This window comes from Lepisma saccharinum, chromosome 1 (assembly GCF_977018435.1).
Source record: "Lepisma saccharinum chromosome 1, izLepSacc3.1, whole genome shotgun sequence".
Classification (NCBI taxonomy): Eukaryota; Metazoa; Arthropoda; class Insecta; order Zygentoma; family Lepismatidae; genus Lepisma; species Lepisma saccharinum.
In genome coordinates this window covers 137,914,313-137,935,359 of record NC_139229.1, presented here as the reverse complement: position 1 = coordinate 137,935,359, position 21,047 = coordinate 137,914,313, and the positions used below count along the sequence as shown (strand labels likewise).

General features: G+C 35.5%; 1 protein-coding gene across 2 annotated transcripts in view; it reads right to left on the bottom strand.

The window, feature by feature from the left end:
• Positions 1–10,371: 10,371 nt before the first annotated feature.
• The window catches only part of LOC145989046 (ornithine decarboxylase-like), a 53,565-nt gene continuing 42,889 nt past the window's right edge, over positions 10,372–21,047 (bottom strand). For both annotated transcript variants that reach the window (XM_083124344.1, XM_083124350.1), the window contains 5 exons: positions 20,819–20,991; positions 18,854–19,148; positions 14,147–14,395; positions 13,009–13,217; positions 10,372–11,022 (listed from right to left, as the gene is read on the bottom strand). In XM_083124344.1, the coding sequence (XP_082980470.1) occupies positions 10,941–11,022; positions 13,009–13,217; positions 14,147–14,395; positions 18,854–19,148; positions 20,819–20,991 (1,008 nt within the window). In that variant the 3' untranslated portion in view covers positions 10,372–10,940. The remainder of the gene's footprint in view (positions 11,023–13,008; positions 13,218–14,146; positions 14,396–18,853; positions 19,149–20,818; positions 20,992–21,047) is intronic.

Here is a 21,047-nt window from a genome sequence, read left to right as displayed (position 1 = left end):
TCACTGTTTTAGTTTTATTACATTGATGGGTGTGTGTGTATATGTTGTGAGAACTCCGGTCCTCTGGATTACTTCCCTTGTATTATCCTTTCAATCTCTCCTTCCACCTCACCCTGGGTGCCAAGTGAGCAGATTATATTTGCGCCAGAATTACGAAAGGGGGGTTTCACATAACATTTATATTTTTAGTCCCTGGTTCGTTACACATGTACAGAAAGTGAATAAATATTTGGTTTAAAATGGACAGTACTGTAATTCTTGGAGTTAATTCAGCAAATCATAACATTTCTAGTAGAATTATATGGATTTATTATACGTTGCTATTATTAACATATTTACAAAGTGTTTACGTATGTGCATATACATAATCAACCAATTTATTTTCATTAACACAGAGTTATCCTAACTATCTCTGTGGCCTACCCTCGACTTAATTGATATTCCGACTAGTCTTGCGTTTCCTTACTTAGCATCCTCATTAAGCCCGCAAGGCATTATGATGCGACTCTGCAATATCTTACAAATGTAAATCTTTTGCTAATTGGGAAACTTGGGGATTTAAAACAGGGGTTGGCTTTACCAAATGCTGCATATATTTTCCATCATTAGTTTAGCCATCATAACCAACTTTCGAAGTAGGTTCCTTAGCGAAATGATACATTAATTCCAGTCAACAGTCTAGCCACCATAAGTGGACAAGACTTTCAAAGATGTTCATTTGCCAAGTATTACATTTAGTTTCCAATCATTCAGACCAGCCACCATAAATAAACAAGATTCGAGGAAAGGTTCCTCGTTGTTTCGACGGCGGTAAAAAACTGTTTTATTCTAAAGCCAAACTGGCCTTTTATATAGTTGGGGTAAACGTCCGTGAACGTGGACCCCATAGTAGTGGAAAATTCCACTGCAACGGTCTTTTGAAAGACAGCTCTCCCAACTGAGAAGCTAAAAAACAGGGGAATCTAATATCCTGCAAAAATCACAATTCATTAAGAACATACACTTACATGCAATAATAACATAAAAGTACACACTGGGAACATATTACTTAACCCTACACCTTGTAGCTGGCCAGCAATTAATTAGTATAATAACACAAAACCAGTAATGGTCAATCCGACCATTACAATGTGTTTGTGTAATATTCTCTGAAATGTGAACACTCCTTTTCCTCCAAACAATTGTGCTCATGCCCTTAAGGCAAAACTGTTTAGCATCAAGAATCTGAAGTACTTAGTAGTTATAACTTCTCTCTCTGGTAATTTACAATGCATTACAGAGAACAATAACATTGGGAGCGAAGCGAGAAAGAAAATTTTTTTTTTCAAATTTTTCCAAACTGAAGACAATATTGATTTAATATCGCACAAAAAATGTCATGGGGCTCCATGGCATTCTCTTTTATAATTTTTTTCATTCAGATCGTTCGGTGCACAGACCAACTCTCGCCATCCCTAACTATGGCTATGAACTTGACAAGACTGTAAGAAAAGCAGATATTGCAAGTGAAGCGAACAAGAACATTTTACAAAATGTATTTTTATTTGTGATGTGTTTGTGTGTGTCTTGTGTAGTAGTTGTGCTGTCTAATGTGTTTGTGTTCGTCTTGTGTATAGCTCTTTTCAGTTCTTACATCGTGCGGTCTAGAAGCTGGCAGGGGAAGTGGGGACCGGGGAACATGCCGCTGACCAACCAGAGAACAGACCACCTAGCGGTGGAGCCGAGAGTTACGCAGTTGCGGGAGGAAGCTGCAGGCGCTACCTTCGTTCTGCACGTTGCTGTGTTGCCAATTCACCGCGTTGCTGATGGTCTTTTGCCCCAGTGTTGATTCCTGTTTGTTATGAGCGGAATGTAGGAATAACATACGTGGGAGTAATTGTTGTCGCGTCGTGTATTGCCTAACTGCATTGTTTCTTCGATAAACGTGTATGTGGCATGTGATGTTACGTTTATTTGTACTCTCGCTGTTCCATTGTGACGCAAACTGTGCAGCATATTGTTAGGGAAGGCAAAGACAGTCTTGAATCACCGCGCAAACGAATGAAAAGGAACAGTATCACAAAGGCAATCGACGGTTGCGATAAAGATATAACAAGAAGAATTATCCTCGGGTATTATGTAAAGGGTGAATATCCAACACTGAACAAGTTTTCGTTGATTTGCATACATTAATAAGCTTTCAGTGGGGAGTTTCGTCGTTGTGAAGGATACTGAAGTATATGGGGTTCAAGTACAAAAAAAGCAATGACGATAGACGATTTCTGATGGAGAGAGCCGATATACGAGTTACAGCCAGAGTAACGTTTTTGAGAAAAATGCATCTTCTAAAAAATAAGGAACCTTTGCCCTATATAGGTATTTCATTTAGATGAAACGTAAATACATCAGAATTACGCTCCAACGAAAATCTGGCAAAATAAAGAGGGTACAGGGGGTTTAAAAGTGCCCGTGGGTAAAGGTGGGTGCATTATTGTTTGTCACGTAGGTTCCAGTCACACTGGTTTTCTACAGGCATGTAAATTAGTTTTCAGTGGTTTTTGCAGTTTTTAGATACGCTTGACGAAAGGAATATCAAAGACGCAGTTATTGTAATGGACAATGCTAGCTACCATTCGGTACAGTTGGAAAGAATTCCTACAACGTATACACTTGATATCATACACTTATCGGTATTCTACTGACCACAAGATGGGGATAATAAACATTCTCAGGCCATACGCGAACAATGGGACGTCTGTATTTCATGGTTCTTTCGATTTCAACTCGCCTTTCCCGCTACTCTGGCAACGCTGCAGTCTCTCTCTCTAACCGGCCTGTCTCGTTGCGCTGGATAGGTCGTTTCCCCGCTCTCCACTTCCCCTGCCAGCTTCTAGAGCGCACGCCGTAACAACTGAAAAGAGCTATAGTAATTGTGCTGTCTAATGTGTTTGTGTTTGTCTTGTGTAGTAGTTCCTCCATTCATATTGGGGGTTAGGCGTAGATCTGACAACTCTGCACTGTAAAAAAAAATGTCAAGGAACAGCAATATAAGGCCATGGATGTTCCCAAGGTAAAATATTTCGGAGGTAAAATAGTCCCCCGTTCGGAACTCTGGGTGGGGACTACTTTGGGAGGTCCCTGGACTAAGGATAAGATCTACGTTAGGAATAAGGATATTAAATTAGGCACCTGGAATGTTCTGAGCCTTTACCGGCCTGGGGCATTTCAGTGTACAGTTAATGAGATAGTTAAGTATAAATTAGATGTAGTAGCTGTCCAGGAAGTTAGGTGGCCAGGAGAAGAGAATTGTAAAACTAAAAATTATACTTTTTTCTATGGTGGTACTGAAAATCATAATTTTGGAACAGGCTTTTCCATAAATAATAGAATTATCTCGGCTCTTAAAACAGTATAATTTATTAATGATAGGATATCATATGCAGTTTTACAGGGTAGGTGGTGTAAAATTATTTTAATAAACATACATGCACCAACGGAAGATAAAGATGATAATACTAAAGATGATTTTTATACAGAGTTAGAACAGGTCTTTGATAAATTTTCTCAGTATGATATGAAAATTCTGTTAGGTGACTGTAATACACAGATTGGCAAAGAAGAGACATTTAAACCCACGATTGGTAAATAAAGTCTTCATGAATTAAGTAATGATAATGGTATAATATAGATTACTTTTGCAACCTCAGAGAATTTAATTGTGAAAAGTACCACTTTTAAACATAAAGATATCCATAAATATACCTGGTTTTCTCCATATGGTAAAACTCATAATCAGATAGATCATATTCTCATTGATAAGAGAAGGCATACTAGTATAATTGACGTTCGTACACATAGAGGTGCTGACTGTGCCAGTGACCATTATTTAGTAATTGCTAAATTAAGAGAAAGACTCTCAGTGATTAATCATAAGCAACAAAATCTAAAAGTTATAAAATTTGATACAGGAAAGTTTACTGATGAAAGAATTAAGAAAGATTACCAATTATACTGTCAGATTTGATGGTTTGCAGGATTTAAATGATGATGAAAATATAAATGAAACAGACGTAAATAAGAATTGGGAGCACATACGTAATGCAATAGAATCAGCAGCTAAAGAAAGTATAGGATACCATAAACCAAGAAAAAGTAAGCCATGGTTTGATAATGAATGTCATAATCTAATAGAAATAAGAAATCAGGCTAGACTTAGGTGGTTAAATAACTGTGATGATACAAATCTAAACAATTATAATAGAATAAAGCGAGAAGTTAACTGCACATTTAGAAGTAAAAAAAGAGATTACTTGAAAAGCAAAATTAACGAAATTGAAACAAACAGCAAAAATAAAAATATCAGAGATTTATATAAAGGTGTAAATGAGTTTAGAAAGGGGTGGCAACCTAAAGTAAACTTGATAAAAGATAAAGACGGTGATTTTAATTTGTTTAATATGGAATAAAGAAGAAATCCCTCAACAGTGGAAAGAATCCATAATTGTTCCTGTGTTTAAAAAAGGTGATAAAATGAACTGCAATAATTACCGTGGAATTTCTCTACTCTCAACAACATATAAAATATTATCTAACATTCTTTTAACAAGACTAACCCCATATGCTAATGAAATTATAGGTGATTATCAATGTGGATTTAAACGTAACAGATCAACTACAGATCAAATTTTTCACATCAGACAGACACTTGAAAGAAAATGGGAATATAATCAAAATGTCCATCAGCTATTCATTGATTTCAAAAAAGCATATGATTCGGTCAAAAGATATAAATTATATAATATATTAGTAGAGTTTGGAATACCTAAGAAGCTTGTTAGTATGATAAAAATATGCACCAGTGAAACAGAAAGTAAAATTCGTGTGGGTATTAATATGTCTGACAAATTTACAATTCATGATGGGTTAACACAAGGAGATGCATTATCTCCATTGCTCTTTAATTTTGCCTTAGAATATGCTGTTAGGAATGGGAGAGGAAAGAGGAGTTTACAGGATTCTTGTTGGGAAACCTGATGGTAAGAGACCTGTAGGAAGGCCAAGACGAAGATGGAGGGACAACGTTGAGATGGACCTAAGGGAAATTGGTAGGGATGGAAAAGAGTATATAGAACTTGCTCAAGATAGGGAAAGATGGAAGGTCTGTGTTGCTGCAGTCATGAACCTTCGGGTTTAAGAAGGCTAGGGAGTTAGTTAGTTAGTTAGTATTTTTATTTGTATAAAATTTGATATCGAGGGGGGTGAGTTGTGCCCCTGCAGGTTCTCTTGGCCATCTGGCAGAAATAAATCAAGAAAGACGTGAAAACTAATTCCATCTCGAGTATCCTTTTGTCCTGCTACTCTTAGATTCTATTAGTCTTGCTTTATTTTATCTCAGTGTTTGCCCCCCCTTGAATTGATTATCATCCAAGGTTGGGGAGTGGCAATGCCCAATGCTCCCCTGTCATTCCACCCCTTTTCCCCGCAGTTGCTTTGAACTTTAATCGGCTTGAAAATACCTTATTTTCTTTAAGAGTATAATAGCATTTAATAACGGCGATAAGATTCCTCTACACTAAATTTGTAGATGAAAGTATAATAATGTAGGGACATGGACGTCTGGAAGGGGGAGCCAGGATGGCCACACCTTTCTCTTAGAAATCGAATGTGAACCTAAAAGTATATATTTCACACGTATAATTTGACTTCAGTCATAGTTATTTACATTAATGCGATAATTTGAAATTGTAACCACCTTAAAATAAAAGAAAGATAGATACAAATGGTAACTACACTAGATAGCAAAGTATGGCAGTGGACCTATGAATATTCTACCAGATGTCTTGTTGTTTCTTGAATTAAAACATGCATTTAATTTTGGATTATCTGCTTGTTTATTACAAATATGATTAAATAATTGAGCCACAATTTGTTTTACATTCCTTAAGTATCATCATAATTTAACACAACTCAACGTATTCATTTACCTACAGACAAATAAAGTACAACTCATATAACCAACCTAGAATATATGTGTGCACTCTGCGGCTGCTCAGGAAGGAAGAACTCCCTAACAGGCGGAGCCTTTTCTCGCCGAGCAGAGAACGTCACGTGATCAAACAAAAGACAATCTCTTACACGTTAGTACCAGATCCTTTCATTATATTACCTCGTAACGAGTATGTTACAAAATTCAAGTGGTGTTTTTTGAGGGGCAACACTATTAAGAAGGTAATATACCCCATGGAAAAATACCTTGCTTGTCCCTCTGTTGAAGAAATCTGCAGATGTCCATGACTGGGGGGGGGGGGCAATTGACCCCCCTGTGCCCCCCAATCACCCACCCACCTTGTGTATGTATGCTTATGCTGGTAACCAAATCGTCATTGCAAGCTAGAAAGTTTGTCAAATGTTGGATTTTCTGTTTTAGAATTTATTATGTTATATTGCAAAGTAGAGTATCTTCATATATTTTTTTAAAAAGGAGAGTCAGTATATCACTACAGAAGGGTCCTTGCAAATCTTTGAATTCTATTGGATATGGCCAATGATCGGAAGTAGCATGCTACTGTAGCTAGAGTCGTTTTCACGTTCAGAAGAGACAACGGCGCTTATGGAGAAACCGCACAGTGTTGCCAATACAGCGCTAGCTCATGTCGCCGGGAAATGTTGAGCTTCCTTCACAATGAAGGTGTTACATATTTTGTATATATAATGATAATTATATGTAATTATTAATATTAATATTATACTGTGAACGTTACAGTTATCCTTTTTACTATGATCCATTGCGATCACTACACACGCGAGTGTAATGCACGAATATGACACTTCAGAAATTACTTTAAAAAGTAAAAATCACTGAGCGCTCACACAACTGAAAACACTTTTTCGAGAGAGGGAAAAAGTCTACTCTCACTCAAGTAAGGGGAACCTGGCACATGGGTTTGATTCAAGTTGCAACCCAAACAAACAAATGAGTTATGGCCCATGTGAACTGATAAGACGTAAATGACTCAAGCAAGTCATGTCATATCTCTATCTTGAAGCCCCATATTTTGTCACGTGTTGGAAAGCCTTTCAAAGGTTAATATGTCGTCTATGAATTTATGTGTACGTTGGAAACTGAAAGGTTTTCTTCATTTCAGTATTAATGTCGACAGTAATGTAAACAAAAACAACGTGTATTTGCGACAGCACTAATGTTGCTCACAACAGCAGCATTGGAAATAATTGTCAATTATTAAATTTAAGTAATTTCAATTCTATTATAACAAACTGCATGAAGTTCATATTTTTACTGAGTGAAAATAAAATAACTCCAAAACTTGGTGGTGATTAGCCGGAATGCTGCGGTGAGCCAGCTCAAGATGGCCAGACAACGTCTCCTTACTTCGCGCGCGGTTCGGGTTAAAAAGAAATTCCAAATGCATGGAAGTAATATTTCTGGGAACCTTTGAGTGGTTATAAAAAATAATTTCATTATTTTCTTCACAACTTTGTCGCTGGAAGTCTTTACTTGGAATTACAGAACAAGAAATGGCCAGCGACGACATTTTCTACTACACGAATATAAAAAATCTCCACATACTTTATTTGAATACTTTTTAATGCGAATATGCTTTAAAGTATTGATAAATTCTGAGTACCACCATCACCTACGACAATTAAAAAACAGTGTCAAATTTTTTAATAATGAATGCTTCAATTTTAGGGCATGTTTCAACGTTAGGAATGAAAACAATGTAAAAATTATGTTTTCACAGAAAATTTGCGTTTTTAATTTATCTAAAATTATGTAAGCAAGTTACCAGTTTTTTGTGTTCACCATCGTATTCTCTACAAAATTTCCTGCAAATCTGCAGGTACCGATTTTACTTAAGCTAAATTTGTTAATCCAGAAATTTCACAACAGCGCGCTCGTATTTCCCATAAGAAAAGCATTGCCCATAAGAGCCCATTGTGTCTTCTGAACGTGAAAACGACTCTAGCTACAAAATTTGTAGCTCTAGCTGTAGCAGTGCTACATTTTGAAAATTTGTAGCTGTAGCCAGTGGCGGATCCAGAGGGGCCACAGGGCACGTACCCCCCTCAAAATGCTCGAGCAAATTATACTTGTAAAATATGTAATTTACAAAATTAATTTAAAAAAATATTAATTATGTATGTGTACACTTTTGAAAAATGGTGCACCACGTATAGCATTAAAAAATTGCTGAGTGCAGAACATCATTTGAAGTTGGTGCCCCTTGTGCATTGTTGAAAGTTGGTGCCCCCCATACACCATTGGAAGTTGATGTCCCCAAACATCGTTGAAAGTTGGTGCTCCCTTATGCCGTTGAAAGTTGGTGCCTCTCGAACATCAACTGTTTCTTTTATAAATCGTTTGTAAAGTTTCTCCCTGTTCTTTGTTCCGTCATGAAAGTAAGGTTTAAAGCGCATTATCCTACCCAAAACTATATGCAGGTGGTGCGGTCAGAACTAAGCTCCCACTTATTCAACAATGTTCTCAAACAATGCAACGGTATACGTTGTTTATTTATTTTTAAGAAACAGCTGAATGTAGAAGGAAAGTTCTTGTCAGCTTTTTAAGACAATGCCTTATGTAAGTACGAGCACCCCTATGTATTAGGTGTTACATTTCTTTGCACGTATTTGAAAATCTTTCCTACAGCTACAGTATTTGTAGGGTGAGTTAAATGTCTTTAGTAAGTTCCAATTATTTAACAATTGAAAAGTTAAACTGGTGTCCAAATTACTAGCAGCTTTACCATGTAGCTATCATGCATGTTACTGAAAAGGACTCAGGTACTACATTAAACTAATTATAAAGCAAAAAAGAATATTAACAAATGAAGTAAAATAGACTGTTTATCATATGAAAATACTTCTGTAACTTTTGCATTTCTGTGTTCACGAGGAATACGCTATTTTTAATATGTTTTTTTTTACAATGTAATTTCTAAATATATTTGTTCTTAATAACTTGGCAGCATGTACAGATGACTGGAATTGGTACTTAAAGAAATATTAAAGTATAAAATACTTGTTCCACCATGGTAACCTTTAATTTAAAGTAGTACTGTAATCTTCATTAGTATTTATGTGTATACTTTTGGAAATTGGTGCCTCCCCCAAAACTGAATCCTGGATCCGCTCCTGGCTGTAGCAGTAGCGAAGCTACAAAATTCGTGTAGTTCATTTCTTCTCAGCATTTTGAGGTAAATTTTGAATATGGGAACAGCGTAAAAAAGAACAATAGAGACATGTAGATGATTTTTCATAAAAGCATATGGAATTTGCTTTAAAACAAAACATTCACGATTGTATTCATATTTAGCATCTAGGATTCCATTGCAGATATGTTTCAATAAATTGTCTAAACCTCCGAGTTCGTGATTATTAAGCAAAAAAATCTAGTGTTATCATGTTATGATTATTTCGATCTCCATAAAGACCATCTTGTGATAATTGTAAATTTAGAATGTGTTTCTTGTATGTGGAGCAATTAATTAATTATGAAGATATGCTTTCTCTAAATTTATTCTGATTACAAGGATTTATATTTCAGTTGTACAGATATTACTTAACCAACTTTCAAATTGTACCATGAGCAAGAGTTGTATAAAATTAAATAATGCATAAACTGGTCAACATTGAAAATGCTATTTGTTGATTGCATAGTCTGGGAGGCAGAGAGATGCAAAATTGAAATCATGAATGTAAGAGAAACCATAATTGTACATCTCTTTTGCTGTGCATTCAAACAAACAGATTTGTCACTCTTGTGCTACATTTGTAAAAATGGAATCTAAATGTAATACGTCTTTCCCAAATACTGATCACCACTTGTTTAATGACCAAATGTGACATTTTTTTCTATCTTACTGAGAAATAATATGAGGATTTGTTTTCAATACACTAGTGAAGTTGTTAATTTTTGTTCAATACTGGCATAAAGAAAACCAACTACAGAGATAAATTCAAACAAAAACTTTACAGTAACAATAGCCTACCAGAGATTAGTTAATGGTAGCAATCTGTTACTCCAGCCCCTGGATATTGAACCAAATATTTTTTTTTATAAAGTGTAGCAGAGTGAGAGAGAAGTTGTACAGATTTTTACACATGCAATGATCAGCATGACAGTCAGTATGCAAGAAAATCACTAAATGAGATGATGATAATAATATGTTTACTTATATCTTAGCTATGCTGTGATGAATACTAAAGAAATAGTAAAGGATAATTTTTTTCATACTTGCACTAAAACATTGGTCTTTGACTTTACCTCAACTCTACTCTTGCACCATCATGTACATTGCACTGGTTATGCAGGTCATTTTGCAAAATTTTGTATGTATTGTTACAATTCTGTTGAATTTTTTATTGGTGAAAAACAACTTGTTTGAACTCGCATTACATTGCTCTTTATTGTATGGAAATTTTTGTCACACTTTTCAACTCCATAACATGAAAAATTCATATATTTTAGATAATACAATGATAGTAATTGTTAGAACAAAGTTCCTTAATGACATAGTTCAGATCAAACCATTTGAAGGATCCCCCCTTTACCTCCTCACCCCCACAAACACACACTGCAAAGTGTCCAGGTTCCATGCCACTGTCACTGTCAATGATATTGGCATTGGAAACTTTGTCTGCTCAGCCATAATGTCTATAATTAAAAAAAAAAGTATAGTACTCAATCCCCCTTACATGCCCATTAATGGTTATTTGACAGATCGTACTGGTAACTTGAAAAAATGACATGGAAATGGTGAAGCTAGTTAAAGGACAGACATTGGCATATTGTGCACCTGATTTTGTGTTTTATTATATTGATTATTTACATTTGCATACATATATGTACACACTAGGAGTAACAATGAATTTTCAGCAATGTTATAATCACTATTAAACAGACACAGAACTTCACAGATGAATTTTCTGGGGTTAAATCAAATACATTCATATGTTGGTGAAGATTTCTCTGGAATAAAGAGATCATCTGTAAGTGGGAAACTGTTCTTCAGCATCAACCTAAATAGGGAAGAAAATGCTTTTTATTAATGACCAGTGAAATTGAAGAAGTAATTTCTTGGGTTTTAAAAAGTTCCAAACTTTATAATACAGTGCGATCCATTGAAGTGTAAACCACTGCATCAGTGTTTGCACTATTGGTAAGCGAGGCTGTTGTGGCCGTATGTCGGCACTGCAAACTGTCCATGAATCAAGCATGGAAGTTGCCATAACTAGTTTAAAGAGTGGTTTATTTATGGAATGGAACTTTTACACCCGGGAATGTTCTTTCAATTGCCAACGTGCCAATTGAGTTAACACACACGAATCATAAATTAATACACGTTGTGCAGTAGAAAACATTTGTTGAGCCATAACACACTTTGTGGATTAATACACTAGAAAAAACACAATTCGTAACAAGCACCCTATCATTTCACAGTCACCAGACTAATAAACAGGCCACACAATACAAAGCAAGTTCCCTTATCATTTCACAGTCTCCTGTCTTCTTTCAGGACCTCCGAAAAAACAGTTTCTAGCGCCCCCCCCCCCCCCTCGCCAGCTTATGTTAGTGTGTGTCTTAATAAAGATTTATGAAAAATGTGTGCGCATTGAAGGTGACTAGTTTGAACACCTTCTTTTATAAATGTGGTAAGTAAATCACTTTTTAAAATAATTAGGAAACTGTTGCGCTTGCTTTATTGACACTATACAATAACAACAAACGACTGGGAGTACCTTGCTTGTTGATAACGCAAACACTGACGTGACGGTCTACACTTCAATAAATCTCTGTATATTATCACCATTTGAAGACTCCTTGAATACACACCCACACATGTCAAAATAAAAAGAAGCAAAGAATGGTGTTGCATATTTAATTGTATGTCTTTTGATAATATTTATTTACGAGGGCTATTTTTTTTCCAACTTCCGATAGGGCTTGAAATCAAAACCACAATGAATAGCAAAATAGGTTTATTGGCAAAAGTTACGTACACGTAGGCTGTAATATATTTTTCAACGTAATCACCAAGAAGATTCAGACATTTATCATAACGATGCACCAGCTTTCCAATACCCTCTGCAAAAAAAAAGGTGCCGCCTGTCTGTTGAGCCAGGTCTGCACGGTGTCCCGAAGCTCGTCATTGGTGTGGAAACGCAGTCCTCCAAACCACTTCTTCATCACCGGGAAAAGGTGAAATTTACTCTGTGCCAAATCTGGTATGTACAAAGGGTGATGAAACACTTCCCAGTGGAATCTTTGAAGAAGGTCTTGGATTGATGCAGCAACATGCGGTCAGGCATTGTCATGAAGCAAAACAATGCCTGAAGACAGAATGCCTCTCCGTTTGTTCTGGATGGCTCTGCGTAGTCTGCATAATGTCTCACAGTATGCAGGTGCATATATTGTGCCCCTCTGCCTGTAGAAATCGTATCACACTACGCACCTCGCACCTGGCAAGAGAGTCGATTGTAGCAGACATCTGTACGGGCCCATCGCTGAGCTTCAACTGAAGCGTTGGCCTTGGCAGTGGTGGTGGTAGTGGCAGGGGAGACTCCAATCACGCTGTGTGATGCCCCACATCCTAGTCCTTCACGGGCCACCTAGTGGCACCATCGGAGGTTGAGAAAAAAATAGCCCTCGTACCTTTAAATTAGCAATGGCCAACAACTTTTGGATCCAGATTATTTGTTTATGAAAATATCCAAGTACAAGAACTGGTACCACGATCTGAAACTGAGAATCAGGTATCCAAATCCTGAACCTAGAACTGAGTATCAAGTTCCATAACTAAGTACCCGGTGCCAGGATTTTGGGTAACCAGAATCTGGTTATTTCAAGATCTCTGTCTGACTATCTCTACTTTAAATGGACTCACATCACACACACTAAAACATTTTAATACGAATACCTCTTTTTCTTCTTTTTTAAGTTATGACTTGGTTAGAGTGCAATTATATTTTTATCTACATGCAAAATATTTAGGAATTTGTACATGCCAGGTATTTTCTGATGTCACCATGCAGACTTTGGAAACAGGAAACCCATTAAAATTTCCAGCAAGAACCCAACTATAAGCTCCCATGTTTTCAAAGATAACCCAATCCCCAACATTCATCTTGGGAAACAGTATGTTCTCCAATATTTGATCCCTTCCGTCACATGTTGGACCCCAGAAGGATGATGGACACAGTCTTCCCTTTTTACTCTGAAATGTATAAATACTAAGTAAATAAAGTAGCAATAACAAAAAAACACACTAACACATATATTAATTCCTATATACTAAAATTAATGCATTACTTAGTGTATATTTTTTTTCTTTGTCATCTTATGAGCAAAACTATTTCATAATGTAAATTTTGGCAATTTGACATCTAAACCAGCAGTAGCCTTGAGTGTAAAACTTAGCCCAGACTGCAATTTGCCTTTAACAAGCCGAAAGAAAATTAACGAACTGATTTTGGTAGTGATCTTCTTTTTCCTTATTGCTAAACAATGTCAATGTTGCTGTTATTATTATTACAGTGGAACCTTGATAACTCGAACTTGAGGGGAAAAAGAAAAAAATTCGAGATATCAAGGATTTCGACTTACCAAGGTTATTGAGGGCCAAAATCGCCGACTTCGAGTTATAGAGGTCTACAGTTTACTGACCCTTCTGAACGTCCACACTACATATTGGGAGTTCAAGTCCCGACATGATTGTTGATCACCTAACATTATACGTATGCACCCTACACTTCGACTTATTGAGGTCCGTGCGACTAAAACTTTGAGTTATAGAGTTGATTAGAATTTAACTTCGACTCATAGAGGTTTTTCATAGTCTGTTATTGAGCTTGAACGGCATCCCATAAACTGTACAAAAATCCATCTTATCAAGGTTTTATTCGAGTTGTTGAGGTAAAATTAGTATTGAGTGTTATGGACAATTGAAGGGGATTACAAAAAAATTCAACTTATCAAGAAATTCGAGATGTGGTTCGAGATATCAATCAATCAAGGTTCCAATGTATTATGCTTTGCAATACATCATCTGGTTTGCCCAACATAAAAGTCAACATGCATTTTACATTTTTATCATTATTATTTTCATTGCAAATATATGTTTACTATACAGTGCAGATATCTTACCTTAAGTGGTACTGGTTTAACACGCAATTTTTCAAACAACACAATGTTGAAACTTCCATAGATTCCATCATTCAAGTAATACTTGTAAGTCATTGAATCATCTTTGTGTAATACCTCTCTTATAGAGTAAATGTTCGTGGCCAAGGTCCATGCAGATGCTACAAAGTACTGACCTGGCTCTGCAATGATTTTGACTCCACAGCCAAATGGGAAGTAATCATTGATAGCCATGTTAATGCAGTCTGCAAACTGTAAGCAGGAAAAATAACACAATTTATGTGCTGAATTCAATAAAACCATGTCAAAATTGGACTACAAAAGTATTCAGTGTCGAGGCAGGTTTTGGATGCTGGGGTAGGCAGAGCTTAGAGAAATGAGACTTCTGAAATATTTTGCATTTAAAGAAACGACACATCTAAATCCAATAAAATGCAAGTGCGCACAGAGTAGGAGGCACCAAGATAATTAATGTTCATACTTCAAATATAATATTAACTATACAAATAACCTATTTTTATAATCTGCATGATATTGATGATGAATTGGCCGCGGTGGCTCAGTCGGTAACGCGTCTGACTACCATGCTCAAGGTCCCGGGTTCGATCCCCGGCCGGTTCAAATCCGGGAACTTTTCTAACGATGGAAGCGGCCCCGGTGCCCACCCAGCGTCGAATGACATGGGTACCTGGGGGAAACCCTGGGGGGTAAATGCAGTCAGGGGTGTGATGCTGATCACATCACCCTCACTCATGACCGGATCAAGAAAGTGTGGGGCGTTACCCCCACACCCCCTATACGCCTTCATGGCGTGGTGCTAAGCACAGGGGAACACTTTACTTTACTTTACTTTATGATATTGATGTTTGGCTGCTTTTAAGCAAACAATAATATATATATTTATCAATTTTTAGTATTATTGTATTATAGTGATCTGTTATTTGCAATATTTGTACAATATCTTTTCATATATCATAAAATGTTAATCTTTAGAAAATCTCGATGCAAACTTGCTTATCATCAGTGATCAGAACACTACATTTTAAAAGTAGCTTCGCTACAGCTACAGCTACTCTTCCAAAATGTAGCTTCGCTACAGCTACAACTACATTTACTAAAAAGTAGCTCGCTACGCTATTCCTGTTCGCTACTTTTTTCACTACTTCTGCACAAAAAATTAAAAACAACCACATGGATATTCAAAAGAAGTCCCTAGTATAATAGTTGTACTGACTAGAAAATAGATTATTTATTATCATGATTCCCGTCATTCGATAATTTTGATAGCAGTGTTACTTCAGTTACTTATTTTACTATAATGTTTGAGAATAACATACCTATTCAAGAGGCATATCAATTCAAATTTGATATATGAATATTGCAATTAGGGTGTTACCCAAATTAATGAATACAACTATACACAAATAAAATATGGTAGGATTACATATCTATATTCACATATCAACATATTTTTCTTGAGAACAAATATTTCATTATTTAATAGACTGATATGAAGACAGCATTCTTAACATTCATACATATTGGGGATAAACTATGCTTTATAACATATTGAAGAGTAATCTATGCTTTATAATGATAATTTTTCTTATTAAATATCCCTGCTGCTCTCATGGAATATTAATGAAAATGGGGTCTTACACGTGTCCGTGTTGGTCTCATTGTCATATCAAAAATATTTATGTGGCTGACTACTTTTTAAATATGTATTGGAATTTATCATATGTATCGAAATTAACTATATAATGTGTTGTGCAAAATGGGAATAAGATAAAAATGTGATATTTATCAATTCTATCTTCTTAGCACTTAAATGGAATGCTAGTTGGGGGATTTACCCAAACCTTGGGGATAGCTGGTGTATGCTTCTTATGGTAGAAATACGTAAGTTTTCATGTTTGGATTGCTTCCTTGAAGACACAGTGGTAATTCTGTCGCCTTGTAATTCAATGGCCCCAGGTTTGATCCAGTTTCGATCAGCTTATCTATGCATAAAGTGGACTCAAAATAAATACTAGGAAAGACTCCTAGTTGGGAGAATGGAATCCTCCGACTCCTCCACTCCCCACACTGCTCATCATCATTCTTCATTCTTCCTCATTCTCACAATTAGCCGAAAGTGGCAGAAAGTGACTATAGATAAGATAATAACTAAATAAACCATTCATCCTCATTGCCATGATTAGCAAATGTTACAGAAAAATGACGCAAATGTAGGAAAAATACATAAATTTGAGAAACTATGTATATTAACTAAAGAAAATTGTCGTTTCTGGAAAAAAATTCAATAATCCATACGTACTCTTTACAATATGATAAAATGTATTGAGAAAACTGACACTGACATGTAAACCCGAGTGTTGTGCTATTGTATTTTTAAAATTTGTGAACAAATATTATCACGAAAATAAAGTAATTCCAGAAAGTGTATGTCTATCGTTCTTGTAACAATAATTTCTTGCTGCTCACATCATATATACTGACAATGATCAATGCTATTAACATACTGAGCCATTGATTGCTGGCACTAATGCTTTGTCAGTGTACTGGAAAATGGATCACTCGTTTTTGCACTGCAAGTTGTTTTTTACACAGTAATTATTGATATTTTGCTGTCTCTTACACCATGGATATCCACAGGATTTGTTCCGGGGGTGACACAAACGTGGCATTTTTTCCAGCGGTGCAGCAAGCGAGACATGTCTCTACCCAAAATAGCGATGCAACTAAAAAAAACGTAGCTGTTAGCCTGAATAAAGGTATATTTGTCTGTTAGTTATCTGGATATAAGAAATATTCAGATATTAATGAAATAAATTATGCAAATATCTATAATGCATGATATTGAGATACAATAATCTAGATTATACGTATTTCCATGTAATAGACTGTCTTTATTAACCTCCTGCAAAAGTACGCGTTATTGTCGAATTTTTTTTTACGCTATTGCCACATTCAAAATTTACCTCAAAATGCAGAGAAATAATGTAGCCGTAGCGAAATTTTCGCTACAACTACAACAATTTTGTAGCTTCACTACCGCTACAACTACAATTTTCAAAATGTAGCATCGCTACAGCTACAGCTACAAATTTTGTAGCTAGCTACATTAGCAACGTTACAAGTAGCATGCTACTTCCGACCACTGCATATCATTATCCTGTAGTTACGTTCTTCCATTACCACAGTGTTGGAAACATACTTTGTTGCCCTTATTACATCTTTGCTTTCTTGGTTTCCTTCATTTTTATTTCCAGGTGCATACACAAACAAAACACGTGGTTATTTCAAAAAGTTTATACTGTTCAGCACATGTTGTGCTTTTCACAACACTACTAGAAGTTTATCTTATAACACAGGATTGCTACTGCTATTACATAAATAAGAAAAGTATATCATCAGATGACAGAAAGTAAATATTATTGTTTTTTGTAAAATATTTATTGCTTTAGATATCTTACTTACATATGCTTCTCCTTCATGTTTTTTTTAGTATAGTGTTCTATTTTTAATATTTAATTTATTTAATATTTGTATTTATGTTTTAGAAAAACATAAATAATTATACAAGTTTATAGTAGATAACATCTTTCCTGTCCCTAATGCTGAAAGTATTGATAGAAACTACACTTTCAGTGGATAACTTTCTTATGTCAATGTGGTCCTTGTAATCAAAGGGTCCCTGGTCCGATACTTGGTGGAGGCACGTAATTTGGATCCCACTTTAAATTGTTGGTCCAATCCCAATTAGCCTTTCTGTGCATAAAATGGATTTAAACTCAAATCAAACCTTACGTCAGTGAATAAGAATGTGTCAAAAAATAAGACTCTTGGTTCACATTAATATGTGGAAGCTGGGTATAGTTATACCACTATAAACTTCTTTATTTGCTCAATGTTTTTACTATCTCAAGAATTATGAACACAGTGAAATCTAATTGATTTAACATGTAAATGAAAGAGGTTATGTGGAGGAAAAACTGCAGTACTCAGGCTTATCACCACTTCTCAAGAACATTTGACTTATATCATAAGAGGTGATATTGAAAACAAGTAGTTGCCATTGATAAAGACATTGTTTATTTGTGTCACTGTAAAACATTCAGAAATTGATTAAAATCTTGATGTTTTTACCCAGTTTTTCAACAAAAAAATATATGTTTATGAATTCACAGAATATAAATAAGTTAAAAATCGCAATGTAATTTTGAACATAGATCATAATTGGCTCATTGTAAAAATGTAACTGCAATTACATTATATTTGAAACATTGAGCCACTCATGTAATCACTGCAAGTACAATTTGCATTAATTGAAACTCCTGCCCTCCCCGCCTAGTTGGCTATGATATATATTGAACACAAACGTAGAAATATGCACTTTTTATATGTTGGATGTTTTGACATGTTTCTTTCTCACATGAAAATTGTTATTGACAAAAAACCATCTTTATTTACATCAAAACATCAAACAAATAAAAAAGTACAAGCACAAAAAGTAAATTTTTGAGGTTAGTGTTTCATATAAAATAACTGTGGTTATGCAAACACAGTAAAACACCGAGGCTACAATATTTATAACAAAATAATCTTTATGTATATGTCATACATGTCAACAAATCATGAATGTTTCTTGTAATAATTTCAATGCAATCTTCAACTACAATTCTCTTAAAAATAATTGATAATTACCTCATTGAAGTTGGAACCTTTGTCACCAGGGTAACCTCCTCCGATATCTAACAAGGTGAACTGATACCCAAGTGAAGTAGCATAGTCAAACACATCCCTTGCAGCGGCAATTGCACGTTTGAAAGATTTTGGATCTTGACAGCTACATCCAACATGAAAACTGACACCCACGACATCCAGCTGCATTTTGCTTGCAACTTTCAATAAGTGGCAAGCATCTTCCATGTTGGCACCAAATTTCTCTCCTAAATTGTATATGTCAATTTCTTCTTTGCAGAGAATGCGTATTAACAATCTGAAAAAGAATGTGAATGATGTTGTAGTGATTGTCATCTAATCAAGAAGTTTTGGGTTCAATACCCAATGGGCACATGGTGGTTCAGATTCCACTTCAAACTGTAGGTCTCATCCCAATTAGCCTTTCTGTGCATATAATGGACTTGAAACTTATCATGTTGTTTGGTGAACTTGAACAAGCTCCAACCTTGGGCATGGATGTTCCTTTGCAAGTGTCTTTTCATCAGAGTCGTGTAACCAACACTCATCGTATCTTCACCATTTTTCAAAAGTGATTGAAAATTACAAATCATATCTATTGTGTGTACTGATTTAACATTGTTAAAGTGATGTAAACAACAAATACACACTGATTATTTTACCGAAGGAAGTCATTGCAGATAGGATAGATACAGTAATGAAATAAATAGAATATACAGAGAAGAAGATATAATAACATGTAAAATGCAACTACCTAAGTTGATTTGATCACATATCCAGAGAATTCCAAAGGAGAAAGTTGCATGGAATACCTTCAAAAGCATGGTGAAAGGCAAGAGAGAGAGAGAGTCCTAAGTAGTCGGGCATAATACCTAGTGCAAGGATTATCACCTGATGATTTGTCTTGTTTCTGTGATGTTAATTTTAGGGATAGACGATATCGGAAGTTAGATATCATCTTTGTATCACCAATAAGATATCACCATTTACGATACAGTATATTTTTAAATGTTTTTTTCTATGCTGTGATATTCAGTTATATATCCTCTCCACAATATTTATTGTTACCGCAATATGATTCATTTTCACTATTTATCATGATAACCATATACAACATGTATCATGACTGTGGTATGTACTGTGTCAACTAAAGTCCATATCTCATGGCTCTTCATTTTGTACTAGAACACAACAAAATTACACTTCCATGATGCACAAAATTCTATGCATTCTGTTTTCAGCAAGCAGGCTGTGCCAGCAATACACATGCAGTGATCACAATGACCCTTTCAAAAGGTGGTTTATCAAGCTGTGATGGCCAATTTGCTGAACTGATTATTGCTCTTCATAGATGCATCTCTTGAAAAATGTATACAGTTGCAAAACAGTGGATGCAGATTTGAGCAAAGAGATACATGAATTCAAAACTGAAAAGGGGATTGATTAATTTTCTTTATTTTACTTTGCTCTTCTGCCTTTTAGCTATTCACAAAAATAATGAGGATTGGTGATATGATGAAATTGCAGAATAGACACTCGCAAAGAGCACCCATTCTGGAATTCGAACCTGAAACCCCTGGCATTGTAACATGCTGAGCTAACCACTCTGCTACAGAGATTAGCTTCTGAAAATATGGAGGTAATGGGCCAGAAGGAATGATGAGGAAGAAAGTTCACCTAAGTATGGACAAATGGGGAGATGCATCCACAATAATCAAGAAAAATGTTTTTTGTATATGTATATAATACTGGTGTATTCTACAGCATGACTCACCCCCAAGAACTCATAGGTAACTACGCTTATGCACCTAAGAACTGTTACACCATTGGAAAAGAAGAAAGAGAGAATCCATGCATATTGTGTGAATTAATTTAATGTAAAACCGGTGCTACTTATTATACACATGTATTTCAGAAGTTAGGTATAGCAGTGGAGTTAGGTAGAAAGCAGAAGTTACAGCATCCTACCTTGCAGTTGGGAAAAGATGTTTCACCTTGTGAAGTTCAATTTCATTGTCAAATGTCAATATGTCTACCTCCTTGGCTGCAGCATATTCGATATGAGATGCCTGCTTAACTGAATTAGCAAAAATTATTCTTTGTGGATGTAGACCCAACTCTAGCACTTTTGAAATTTCTGCCTGTATGTATAGAAAAAGAAAGTCAATATTACATGTGTTCGTTTCACTTTGAATTT